The 14,248-nt window shown below is 39.5% G+C and overlaps 1 protein-coding gene across 7 annotated transcripts in view; it reads left to right on the top strand.

Annotated features, from left to right (window-relative positions):
* znf827 (zinc finger protein 827) overlaps nt 1-14,248 on the top strand; it is a 68,959-nt gene that overhangs the window by 23,172 nt on the left and 31,539 nt on the right. For 6 of the 7 annotated variants that reach the window (XR_006250498.1, XM_043235553.1, XM_043235547.1 and 3 more), the window contains exons 4-5: nt 54-552; nt 10,325-10,552. Coding sequence is in view for 6 of the 7 variants with exons in the window: in XM_043235553.1 (XP_043091488.1) it covers nt 54-552; nt 10,325-10,552 (727 nt within the window). In the remaining variant the exon portion in view is untranslated. The remainder of the gene's footprint in view (nt 1-53; nt 553-10,324; nt 10,553-14,248) is intronic. The other variant, XM_043235539.1, reaches the window with a different exon arrangement.

The raw sequence follows: 14,248 nt of genomic DNA, 5'->3' as shown, positions 1-14,248 counted from the left end.
AGTGTGACCCATAATTTGCAGTTTTTTCTAATTTCTTGTGTTGTTCATCTCAGGTCCATCAGCACCAAGACCGAGGAGAGACTTTCCAGTGTGAGCTCTGCCCCTTCACATCCTCCCGCCACTTTAGCCTCAAGCTGCACATGCGTTGCCATCAGCACTTCCCCCGTCCTGACCTCAAAGTCAAGGAAGAACCCGGCACAGACACCGAGGAGGGCGAGGGCTTGCTCATGGGGGACGGTGGAGTCGCTGGTGATCAGGTCATGAACACAGATGCTTCCACGTCTCCCACTGTGAGCCAACCCGACGGCCGTTTGCTGGCCTCCCCCGCAGAACCCTCGAACCACGTCCAGATCAAGGAGGAACCACAGGAGAGGGATGTGTCTGTGATGTCTCCTTTTGCCCTGTGTAGGGAGCGACCCAGCAGCAGCAGCAGCTCTCTGGATCTGCCTGGGCTCAAATCCAGTCCACCGGGACCGGGACCTACAGCTGCTTCGCTCTTCAGCCCAGATATCACCACCAAGACGGCTACGGACCTCCTCATGAAGCTCTCAGGTAGGAGATCTCCGTTAAACCACAATGTAAAAGGGCGATGTGATGGAATTAGAGGCTTGATTATGTAAACCAGCTTGATTTATCCATAATTCCTTGCATTTAGGATGAATGAATTGCTAATATAATTATGTGTTGGCAAAGGCAGTAGAATTCGGCTTGCTGGATTGAAACCCAAAGCCAAGATCCTGCAGGACTATGTCTGCATGATTAATTCTTAACCTCAGTTGCCGCTCTACTGTGGAGAGCCTGTTTATTATAGCTGAACTATACCATTTTGGTACCCAATGCTGTTTTTTTTATTTTATCCAGTTTTTAAAATTACATATTTAATGCTGACATAAAAATTGTAAGTCAGTGACATTTTGATAAGGCAGTTGTAGACCTTGATGAAGGCATTACACATAGTTCGGTGTTAATTTTCTCATATATTTGGCTTTAGACCGTAAAGAATTAACGAACAAGTATATCCTAGATTATGCTTATTAACATGATTAATGCCGATTAGAGATTTAAGATTGCTAATTAATACGTTTCCAGAAATGAAAAGAAGACAATACGGTTAAACTGTACATTTAGATTTGTTAATGTCTTGTTAAAAAAATAAATATATTTTTATTATAATTATATTAGAATGATATCTGAGGGATTATGTGACACCAATATCCAACGTAATTGCTGCAAAAAAGTTATTTTTCCTTTATACCATCTGAAATATATTAATATATGCAAAAATGTTTATCATTATTATTAGTGTCACTGACCTACATTAATGAAAGCTGTGAAAGTATTGTTCATTGTTACCTGACGCATTAACTTATTTAATGATTTTACCCTAGTTGTAGTCGGTTACAGACAGTATCATAATCAGTTAACGCTTATGCTAATATCGAGTATATCAGTTATTTTATTGGTGGGGGTACAAAAAGAAATTTTGCTGTTAAAGTACAAAACTCAGAATTGTTAATGTAATCAAACTCCAAACTTTAGACCATTAAATGCATGTTGTAGACGAAAGTATAGGTAATTGTGAGACAGCAGCGAGATTGATGCGAGAGGGCTGACCAAGGGTTACCCAGAAGGTCGGCAACAGGGTCGCTGCTCCCTCGCTTAATGCAGAGTAATTAGATTGAGATCTCGGAACAGAAAAAAAGGAAAACCTTCGGAACATTAGATTAATTAAAAATTCATGCATAATTCATAATTAAAAAGGAATCTGTAATTGGAAATGATTAGCGCCCTCAGCTCCATCGTGTGACCTCTTGCCTGGATGCAGAGGGACTGTTCCAGCTTAGTTAACTTCATCTTCGTCTTGGTGGAACGTGCAGAGTCTACGCTCAGAGCACTGCCGCCCCCTTGTCACCCATGGCACTGTTTCTGGACTCCCAAACAATCGGGTTTAAGTCCCAAAGGGCTAGGTAGTCTCCTCAACAATGCGGGCTGGAGTTAATACCTAGCAGACATATCCTGCTAGACTGAGGCAAGATGTTCCAAGCAGGAGATATGCTCCACTACAGAAGCTAACCTTTTGATACAGCTGGATCAGGATAGTCCACAGTCAGCTAGTTTTTTGAATGCATTTACATATTTTTTTAATTTCAGCTTTACCTTAATAATTTGCGCAGCGATGATCTAAGTGACACCACTTCTCAGGTGCTGTGCTTTAGTGTGCTGAAACTGTCAGGATGCTGAAACGGTCTCTGAGAAGTTGCATCTTTTAAGTCATCCCCTTTATAGCAGTGCTTTACAGCTATCAGAGCAGTTCTTTTCTAACATGTTCACTGCCTTTTAATAATGCATTTTAATTTGAAGACTTAGGCTCAGTGTTTTGTAGCATGAACATCTTGTTTTATGAGACTATGTCTCATGTTAAAAACTGTTCAGATGTCATTATTGATTAGTTGGATCTGTGATTGACATCACTGTACTGTGATATATGCATTTCTATCTCATAGCTACTGCAGGAAATGCACATGACCCAACTTCTCAAAAACACGAGAGAACTTGCACTATTGCACTTATAAGCTTATGTGCTGTTGAAAAATGCATTTGCTTGGCACACAACTTCATATATTTCTTATCCGCAAATGCTGCAAAAGTATTTTCATTTTTTCGAAAATATGCATTCATGGCCTCAAGTGAATTTCTGTGTCATGTACTGAAAAGGGATATTTTTCCCAAAAACGATAAATTAACCATTAATTACACAGATCCAACTAATCAATAATGACATCTGAACAGTTTTTAACATGAGACATAGTCTCATAAAACAAGATGTTCATGCTACAAAACACTGAGCCTAAATCTTCAATTACATTAGTTCCAAACCTGTATATATATTTTTATGAAATTCTGAGAGGTTTCTGACCCTCCATAGACAGCAATGCATCTGACACATTCCCAGAAATTTAGTAAGGACATCGTTAAAATAGTCTGTGTGACATCAGTGATCCAATCATAATTTTATGAAAGAGGAAGAGTTTGTGCACAAAATATCTACTTTATTCATTAATTTCCATATCAGTCATTAATGGACATTGAATAGTAAAGAGTAACACAATGTATGCGTGTAGTGCTGCTGACACAGGACACAAATTATTTATTTATTTTTATTTTTTTTACATATATTACATATACATATTTGAATAAACACACAAAAAGTATTTTCGTAACTGCATAAAATTACAATTGAACCATTGATGGACTATTTTAACAATGTCCTTGCTACCTTTCTAGGCCTTGTCATCAATGTCAGTTGCATTGCTGTCTATGCAGGGTCAGAAAGATCTTGGAGTATCTTGATTTGTTTTCTGAATAAAGATAAACAAAGGTCTAAAGGTTTTGGAATGACATGATGTTGAGTAATTACATTTTTGGGGTGAACTATCCCTTTAAGTATCTATGTTTCTTTGTGCTTTCATGTTTTTTTATTATTTATAATAGATTTTTTTATATTTAATTCTGGCATTTTTGCCTAATTGGAACTATAGAGCACAAAAGTTGACAGGAAGCAAAGTAGGACAGAGAGGGCTGCAGAATCAGGAAAGTGTCTCTTACAATTCTTTTATCAAAAAGTATAGGCACACAGTTAAAACTATTAACTTTTAGCATAAATGAATGTATGTACATTATTTAAAGTTGGTTTGGGCATGATGTATATTGGGTTAGTGTGTATATGTATATATGTGCCTTTTTTATGCAAATAATTGATTAATTAAGTAATCAGCCCTACTCAGAAATTGTACAGTGTACATTTATGATTCATACTGATACAATACCAGTTAGGGATTTGCAAGTGTAATTTTTCTTTTGCTTTTACTATGGCTGCAACCTTATTTTCACCAGCAAACGTGGCAGTGTACATCCTTCAAATTTCTTAAGTGGTGTCTTGAGTGTTATCTGTTGTTGTCATACTCCCACTTGGGGTACATGAGGGAAAGAGAAACGGAGAGAGAAACAAAAGAATGAAAAATAGGAAGGGAATTAAAGAACTAGAGACGTAAGTGTAAAATAGCAGACTACTGCTTTTAGAGTTCCCCAGGCAAAACACACGCATACTCACGCACATGAGGTGAACTCTCACCGACCTCTGACATAATTGGCCTATCATTTCTTTGGACTGCCTGGTTCTCCTCTGAGTTTCAGACCAATCCGCTTTGATTTTCCTCCACGCTGACACGACTGTCAGCCATCCAGTTGCGATACACATTTTGATTTGAAGATGAAAGCTGGGGAAACGCTTTGAAATGCAGGCTCGTGCACATGCTTGCTGGACCTAATTCAATAATGACAGTTCACACGTTGCCTCTTCCTCTCCGAGAAAGTGACACTGGGTGTGACTCTGGTCACGGGGCGAATAATTGCCTTGTACAATTGTGGGAGGTGTTAAAATCTGCAAATCCAAGGAACGAAACAGAAGCTGGAGCGTTTTCTCCATCCGCAACTGTTCCGTGCGCTCTTCTTTCATTTGTTCCTCATGGTCCTTGCAGCACGGTGGTTTGTCAGCCATTTCCCACGTTCACCGTGCTGCGCTCGCGCTCGTAAGTGACCCCTGCTGCATCTAGCTTCCAGTGATGTGTAGCTGCACCGTTGCTGCTTCATGTAGCAAAGCCTTCCTACCGTAGCAGACTGTTGGCTGTTGTTGCCCCCTTAACCTGCCACGTTAAGCCATCCTCGGCGGGAGCGCTGACCAATTGTCAGAGCTGGGAGCAGAGCTGCATGACAGAGGTGGAAAGCTAATGAAGTGGTCCAATAGTGGGCAGCCGCAACAGAGTGAGAGGTGACAGGGTACTGGACAAGCGCCCAGCAGAGAAACGAATCAGCCCACAGAGAGGAGGAGGCAAAAAAAAAAACAAGGCCAGGTGACAGCAACGGCAGATGACAGCCTCACGGGCGAGAGCAGAGATAGCCCCAGTGTTGATGTAACACTGACCGGGGGCTTCACTCCAGTCACAGCAAGAGAGAGAGAGAAAGAGAGAGGCTGCATTCAGACACAAGCCGAATATGATTGTCAGTGCTGTTCTGAGCACTAAATGTGGTTATGCTCAGCACACATTTTAGTGAAATGAAAAAGACAACCGTATTCAATAATCAAAGTGACTTAAATATTCAAAAAGTATTCAAATTTGATTGCATAAAGATGCTAAATTCCTTAATATAGTCTTTATTTAGTTTGTTGAGCTCATAGGTTCTTTGGTATGGTGCATCTGAGTGAATCATCAGCCATTTTTATTTAGTTTGAAGGGATAGTTCACCCAAAAATAAAAAAAATGTAATTCTGTCATTAGTTACTCACCTTTATGTTGTTCCAAAACTGTGAGCCCTTTGTTCTTTTTTCGATGACAAATGAAGATATTTTTGTTGTAACCTGAGAGCTTTCTGTCCCTTCATAGACAGCAATGCAACTGACATATTCAAGGTCCAGAAAAGTAGTGGTTTAAACTTAATTTTATGAATCTACAAGAATATATTTCTTCTCCTCCCTAATTGGTCTTTGAGCTATTATCCCTTTAATATTGCTGTTTATTAATAAATATTGATATATTGGTGGATATAAATATGCAGAGATTCTTATGCAAGCTTATTTTGTGAAAAACTTGGAAAACATGGCTTGATTATTTTAACCAGATTTTTACTTTATATTGCCCTACATATTTTTGAATTGGCCCACATTATGGCTTCTCTGAAAAATACCCTTTTTATATGCCATTTAAGAACATTAAATGTCAGCTAACAAATAAAAATGTCAGGATTTATTGTCCAGCCCTAATTGCTCCACAGAATAGTGGAGGAAGTGCGATATGGAAATCAGCATTCAATTGACATGAATGTGAATATGTGTGTTATTTACTCGCCTTCGTGTCTTTCCGAACCTCTATGGCTTACTTTCTTCTGTGGAGCATAGATGATGGTATTTTGAGAAATGTCTCAGTGTTTGGTTTGTCTCAGTATTTGGTTGCAGACATTCTTCGAAATGTCTTGTTGTTCCTTCTGCAAAAGAAACAAAGTCATACATGTTTGGGAGTACAATTTGAGGCTCGCTTGGATGCAGTTGTAAGACTTTCTGGTTTATGAAAGTTGAAATCTTCGATGCATCATTTAGTCACTGTCGCTATGGTTACAGGCATATTCACGGGGTCTTGACTTCAGTTATTTGCTAATACAGGCAGTATTTGAGCTGCTTCTGTGCGCTGTTACACGAACAGCACAATTTAAGAGTCACACCCGTTTGTTTAAAAAAGCTTTTGCCAATCCCGATCGCTGACAGTGTGAATGAAGCTTGAAAGATGGCAGCTTGCACATAAGACCTCCACAGTAGAAAAATTCATGCCAAAGATGAATGGATGACAGGTCGGAATTTGAAAGATCAAGATAGGCACTTGGGATTACTCCTTTATGAAAGTCTAATGAAACAGTCAGTAAACAGAAAGTGCTCATTTTCGTTGAGCTTAATTTTGGTATTTTGGAGACATTCATGCCTTATGAGAAAAAAAAAACAAACTTGGCTGGCGGATTAAGCTAATAAATTATTCAGCGTTCTCTGTAACATGAATTCGAATGGAAATTTTGCTCTATTTTTAGCTGCAAACCGAAAGGTCACCAGAGTGGTGTGACTTTGTATCTCCGCGCACACGTCTCCAGCTTGTACTTTTCTGCATGTCTTCGAAAGTGAGGGCGCTTGTGCGCGTGCCTTACGCCCTGTCCCTGTCTGATAGGACACGCGACCCGACACGCTCTTAATTAGAGAATGCCCTTCCAGGTGCTGACCGGACCACGCTAAGTCCGTCCGCTGACATCTGACTGCTGACATTTCCAGCCGGTGCCACCACATACACCACCTCGTCCGCCGCCTGCACTCTCCACGTGAAGGTCATAAACTCTCCCAGTGGCTCCCGACGATCTTTAGCTCGTAGCCGCGTCCTGTCCCCTAACCCGACTGTACCTTCGATGCTGTAGCGGACGCACGTCACCATTAATCAGAGTCATCGGAGTGAGGCGGTGGTCAGCTTGTGGAGATTGATGAGAAGAGTCAGCGGCGTTGTGGATGGTGTATGTACTCGGGTTTGGGGTGGTGGGGAGATCAGATGACTGCTGAGGGGAGTGTGGTAGAGACAGGAGGAGTGAGTGATCACTGCTGATCTGTAAGAGAGATGAAAGGAAAAACGGTGAGAGAGGGAGAGAGAGAGAGAGGGAGGGAGGGAAGAGGACGGGCAGGCGCTTGCGTGGAAAAGATTGACAGGACAGGAGAAGAAGTGTGCTGTGGAGATCAGAGATAGGTAGAACAGTTTTGACATTGTGAATGTGTGTCAAAGCAGGCAGGCCTACAGCGTGTGTTAATGAAAGAGCGAACATCCTCACGGATTGTAGGGACCAATCAAAGTAGCATTTCCAGCGATTTCAGAAGCGGAAGTCAACATGAATGGGTAAACTTCTACGAAAGCTACAACAAATGTAACGGTTGTGGTTCCATCTAGTTGATTAATGCCAAGGCAATACAAGTATAGTGGTATTAATGTAAATGCACGTTTAAAATGAACAATATTAAAAGCTTAGCTAGATATACAATGCTGTTAACTGTGAAAATTCATCTTGAAGTTTTGATAACAGTGTTAATTAAAGTCGCAATGACGAAGAAGTAGCAGGAGTTGTTGGTTGTATGGATGGAGGCAGTTTTGAAGTCATTTGTAAGAAAGGGGCGATTTTAAGTAGAATACTGTAAATGAGTCCATTCATCCAGACTCTTCGCACACACCGACCTCATCCGAGAGAGGTGCACCTTTTCAGTTACAGACTCCTCTGAGCCCCCCTGTCTGGAGCTCACTTTTTAAGCCTTCAAAACCTAAGTCTATTCATGCAGGCCCTTCACCAAGCTTTTCATTGTTACATCGAGTTATGACTTTTAGATTTTAAAACATTGCCTACATGGTTAAGAATGAACAAGTGTGATCAAGTAGGTAAAAAAAAAACATGCTTTCTTTTCTTAAAACGGCCTTCTTACTCTGATTCAGAACTGTAAGCTTGATTTGTAATTAACAGTTCACCCAAAAGGGGACCATTCTGTCATTAAAGGGTTAGTTAACCAAAATTAAAGTTCTGTCTTTAATTGCTCACCCTTATGTTGTTCCAAACCTGTAAGATTTCCGTTTGTCTTCAAAACATTGATTAAGATACTTTTGATGCATCTCGTGATCTCCTTGACCTTTCATAGATCTTTACAAGATCAAGGTCCTGAAATTTTACTACAAATTGTTGCTTTTTTTTTTTTTGCACAAATAATATTCACATTGCTTTTTACAATTACAGTTGATCCCCTGATGTCTCTTGAATTTTGTTTTACTTTTTTTTTTTTTTTTTTTTTACAATTTTCTTATTTAATTTTTTAAAATATAGTTTCTGGTCCTTGATTGTTTTAGGATCCTTGCGGTCTATGGGATGATCAGAGTGCTCACGGGATGCGTCAAAAATATCTTAATTTGTCTTAAAGTTAATTAGTTTGATGAACCAAGGTCTTACGACATGAGGGTCAGTAATTAATGACAGAATTTTCATTTTTGAGTGAACTAAGCATTTAATCGCTGAAACTCATAAGACCTTTATTTATATTTAGATATTTTGATGAAATCCCAGAGAGCTTCATAATATTAAGGTTGAAGCACTGATGTCACATGGACTATTTTAATGATGTCCTCATTACCTTTCTGGGACTCGAACGTGGTAATTATACTGAACAAATGTCTTAGAGGTTTAGAACAATTTCATTTTTGATGGAACTATCACTTTGAGGTACTGGGAAGAATTGTTCAGGAAATGTCAGTTTCACATCATTAATCTTTGTGTGTTATATCCCATTGGTAAACAAAGATAAGAAGGTCTGGCTTTTACAGAACATCTATGGTTCGATGAGAGGTGTGTTTATGGGCCTATGTCAAGTTTTACTTACATTGTATTAAACAAATGTTCCTAAATGGTTATTAAAACCTGAAATCACCTGCATTGTGGGTACCAGCCAACAATATCCACAAGGAGAACCGTTTAATGAACTTACTAAATCATATTTTATTAAAAACTAAAACCGAGACAAAGGGGAATCCACACACCTAGTCAGATTGCAAATTCAAAAGAACTAAAAGGCTTCCCGTCTGATTTCACCTTTTGATAGCGCATTATTAACACTTTCTGGATTATCGACATGTACATTTTGGACTCTTAAAACTGTTTTAAAACTTAAACTGTTTTGATCTGAATCTTTGATTGTACCTTTGTTTTGTATGATAAATGTTTGGATTTTATTTTTTATTATTTTCCCCCAAACCTAACCTTATGTACACTACTGTTCAAACATTTTGAAATAAATGAATACTTACTTCAGCATTTAATTGATCATTACATTTTACAATATTGCTGTTTTTATTTTAATTTTGATCAAATAAATGACAAATTGGCGAGTATAAGAGACTGCTTCAAAAACATTTAAAATCTTACTGACTTTTTCTGAAAATATCATTAGATATAAAAACAAAGTCACAACCAGTATAGAAAACAAACACGTGTGTGTCAAGTCGAACCAGTGGCCTGTGTTCTGTTCCTGGCACTAATAAGAAGGGGCTCCATGTCTTAATATTAATTATTCATTGAAGCCTGATTAGAAATGGCCCACTTTTACAGCATATAGAGTGAGAAAAGAAATGTTTCTTACTCTCATCTGAATTCGGCAGAACTATATCATCATCAATCATTTTCTGTGTAATTACAGATAGTCAGCATAAACACACTTTTAGATGTTCGCACTGTTAGATGATTCAGAATCAACACTGTCCATATTTTCCATAAAACTGTCTGTAAAAGCTCCAGAAGGCTCATCTTGCCCACCAAAGACAATTTTGCTTATTGTTTCCTCATCTATTTGTCTTGTCTACTCAAAAGGTTCCCTTTCTTTTAATATGGAGCCAAAGCTAGACAAATAATCATTAACAGAAGCAAATCTTATTCTGCATTGATGCAGACTCAGCTAAACTAACAATCCATAATGTTCGGATACCTTTTTTTAAAAGGTTTTAGCTCACCCAAAAAAGGACATTTCTGTCACTATCTATTATTCAAAACCATATAGTTTTATTTCTTCTGAAAAACACATATTTTTATTCGGACATTTCTATCATGCAGCTAACGAAGACATGGAATATAGTCACAAACCCACAAACCATGCCATCAATAAAAACATGAGCTTCAGGACATATTTCTTAAAACTTTTGCTTGTCTTTTTCTTACCCCACAGCAGCGAACCAGAAGGAAACCCTAAAGGGTACATTCTGTGTCAAGGAGGAGCCCCAGGCGGAAGAGCCCCTGAGCTCTCAGAGGGGACCAAGCTATACCTTCTGCCAAGAAGGACCCCCGGGGTCCACCAAGCCGCGAGAGGAGGGGAGCCCGATGTTGGGCAAGAGCAGCCTACTCAGCCAGGACATCAACGTCAAAGTGGCCTCTGAACTGCTTATGAAGCTCTCAGGTCAGCAGATGTTTTTTGGTGCATGCACTCATATATGTGTATGCCTTTTCAGGCTTGAATTCATGAATGCTTTTGAGGAAACTCAAAGGCCAGAGGATTGAGTGAGTGGGTGTGTGTGTGTGAGAGGGATGTGTGTGCTTCGCATTCTCCGCTTTTTTTTTCAGATGTATTGCTAAGGTCATATTTAGAAGACCCTTAATGCAACACTGCTACTAAGGTTAAAAAAAAAGCTAAGGTTTGTATATTTACATCAGAAATATGTCTATACATTATGTAAAGTTATGTAAAACGCTGTAAGGTCATCACAAAATCCAGCAGCTGTTTAGATTTGCTCGTGTTTGTCTGTACATTTAGTCATTCTTTCATTCTTTGCCATTTCACTCCCTCTTTTTTTTCACTTTCTCTCTCTCCCTCTGACCCGCTGCTGTCCATTCCACTCACTCATGTGTTCTGGGCAGAAGGAAAAGGGTCAATTCCTTTTCATGTTGTTCAGTCAATGTGCTTTTTATCCTGGGCAGTCCTCTGCCAAAATAAACCCATTGATTGCTGTTTTGGGCCGCTGGTCCAATCTTTATTTGAACTCTACAATACAAGGGGATTGGAAAAGTTCAGGTCTAAAAAGTATTCTGTGTCACATCCACTTTGTGTACACTTTTGTGTTTAAATGCAGTTGAAATGAACTCACCGACACAAAGATGCAACTTTATTTGTGGGAAAAATGCTTTATTGATAAGACAGTAGAGAGAGGGTAGGAAATTATGGGAAGAAAGTGGTCGGTCATCGTAATGTTGTGAGCCAGACTTACATCAGCACTGTGTCAGACTAATACAGACTATTTTTTTCTAAATTGAGATTTATACATCAGCTGAAAGCTAAATAAATAAACTTAATGTTTGGTTTGACAATATATGGCTGGGATACAACTATTTGGAAATCTTGCTTTTTCTCTCTTATTGTGACATAAGCCTAAGTGAAACTACAAGAAACACTTGACGGGACTTAATTTAGTTTCCATTTAGAGTTGATTGAATCTTTTTCATGTGCTAATTGTGGTGATTGTTTGCTAATAGGAAAGTAGCGAAACATTGTTGGACAACTTTGAGGCCCTGTTACACTTCCTTTTCTGCGTTCCACGCAGTCTCACGCACAACTGTGTCTGCGCAGACTTGAAGTGTATTCAAGCACGGATGTATTTGACACTTAGGTGGATTTTCCTGCCTCGCCAACATTCTCCTTGTGCATGTGCTCTGCGCAGACACAAAAATCGGGTTAGTGTGAGCGAATGTGCGCAGTCCTTACCGACGAAAATGTACACGCCCAGTGAATGAACTGGAACGTAGACGGCTGGAGTAAACTTTTTTGCCCAGCTCTAAATCATTTACAAAATAAAAAAAATGCTGTATTCAGTAAAATAAAGTACTTTCTTTTTTTGTGTATAACACTACAGTTCTTTATGCATCAGGTCTTGAGAAAATAGTTGTGAGATCACAGAGGTGGGATTTTTAGACATGCTTGCAAGATAATAAAAGAGACAGAAAAACAGAAAATGTGTGAGAAAATCACTTGTCAAAGAGCGAGAGAGGGAGAGCAAGATCTAGAGTAGTCCATTACAGAGGATGATAGGGAGTGATTCACTCTAAAGCAGCGTATTTGACGGGCACCACACACCAGCTGCTGCTGCTCCCTCCCCATGATTCCTTACACTTCAGCGTGACTCAGCCGCACCAAGAGAGAGCTGGTTTTAACACGTGTGCTTCCTGACTGCACAGCCCCAGGTCACGTTTCCCCAGAGAGGGAGTGAAAGTGTGCGCATGAACTAGAGAGCCAAGTCTATGAGTATGGAGTGTAGTAAGACGTGAGAAAAGGACTAAGTACGCTTCGCTCACGTTGTCGTTGAGCGTTATGTGTGTGCGTAAAGCTCAATGAGAGGCCTCCGTGACTTCTCACAGCAAAACTCTCCATGTGCTACTACAAGCGAGAGCCTCTTTCCCGCTCACCCCACCTCCAGGATGTGTTTCCTCAGCCTCTCTCTCTCTCTCTCTCCGTCTCCAGAGGCCAGGAACAGGGACCAATTAGCCTGTTTGTTGTCAAGCTGAAGCGGTTTTACACGACATGGCCTCGCAGATCCGTCTCAGCGCGGCCACCGCGGCGTGCAGACATGCAACCAAGTGTATATAAAGAGCCGCGCTCTGCTAGCTGCAGGCTGGGGATCAATGCCATGGAAACAATGACATCGTCTGTGGTCTTGTGTGTGTGATGCAGTGGTGCAGTCTTGAGAGGTCATTTGGGGGAAGGTCGTCTCCGTCTGGCTCATATGCTCATAAGCACACTGCCCTGCTGACCGAGGATGTCTTGACAACCCCCTCGTTCTTCTTAAGGCCATCTAACACTGCTTTACATGACAAGCAATGTGGGTTGTGTAGGGTAGTGGTTGTTTATGGTGTCGTTTGGCACTGTCGTGCGAACCTTCGCAAGCTGGGCACGCAAACTCACTGCGCTCACGCTACGTGTTTATAGTTGACTTGCTCACCATTGCGTTGTTTTCAAAAAACAACAGGCGGCAATGCAGAATATCAGATGAAAGAGAAATGCAACTTTGCATTCATCATTCTCATGATCTATATTAATAGTTCATGTTTAGAAGTTGTTCTCCATGTGAAGCCAGTTTCTACACATTGGTTTTGGGTCACCATTGACTCAAACTGAGTTTTTTTCCCTACTATGGAAGTCAATAATGAACCATGTTAGTAACTTTTTCCGAAATATCTTCCTTTGTGTTCAGCAATACAAAGAAATTCATACAGGTTTGGAACTACGTGAGGGTGAGTAAATGAAAAGTTTAGATTCTAGGCTGAACTATTCCTTTAAATTTGGAATTTTAGTGCTATTATTTCAAATTCTAAAATTAATTTTAGACATGCCTTAATTCGATTTGTGTTTATTTTAGCCAACTTCTCTCATGCAGTTGTCTCCAGTTAATCTGCCATAACAGTCAGTAAATCCTGTCGAAATCCTGCAAATTACAAAGCCTGCACATGACAGGAGGAAGATATAGTAGCCAAAAATGTAAAAACTTGTTCTCACAAATGAAATGATCTTGTTTTAAATTGTGACCACATTATATTTATTCGTGGTTGGTTTACCGAAACATTCTGTCAATTCTGTTTCCCTTGCGTCATTCCAAAACACCTAAAACATTGATTTGTCTTTAAAAATTAAGATATCTTTAATGAAATCTAAAAGGTTTCCATTGAAAATTTGGGTAACCAAACAGATAATCTAAAAGGCGTAAGGATGTTGTAAAATCAATATGAATCAAGCTATTTAATTTAAGCCTGGTGAAGAGATACAATCGCATTACATAATTAACAGCTCTGATGTTTTCTGATTGGGAAATTTCTCAGCCAAATATTGTTTTAGCTTATCAAACCATACATCAATGGAAAGCTTTTCTATTCAGCTTTATAAGCGATGTATAAATCTCAATTTCAAAAAATTGCCCCATATGACTGGCTTTGTGGTCCATAGTCACATATGTGAAATAATAAATTGAGGTAGTCTCATGACAGAACTTTTACATTTGATAAAGCTTTAAAAAAAATCACTACCCACCGGTATACTCACATTTCTCCATCACACTGTAGTTCTTCTCTGCCACACAACTACAGGCGCATCTGCTCATGTTCCTTCATGACA

The sequence above is a fragment of the Puntigrus tetrazona genome, chromosome 1 (genome assembly GCF_018831695.1).
Source record: "Puntigrus tetrazona isolate hp1 chromosome 1, ASM1883169v1, whole genome shotgun sequence".
Classification (NCBI taxonomy): Eukaryota; Metazoa; Chordata; class Actinopteri; order Cypriniformes; family Cyprinidae; genus Puntigrus; species Puntigrus tetrazona.
This window is presented reverse-complemented; position numbering and strand designations above follow the sequence as displayed.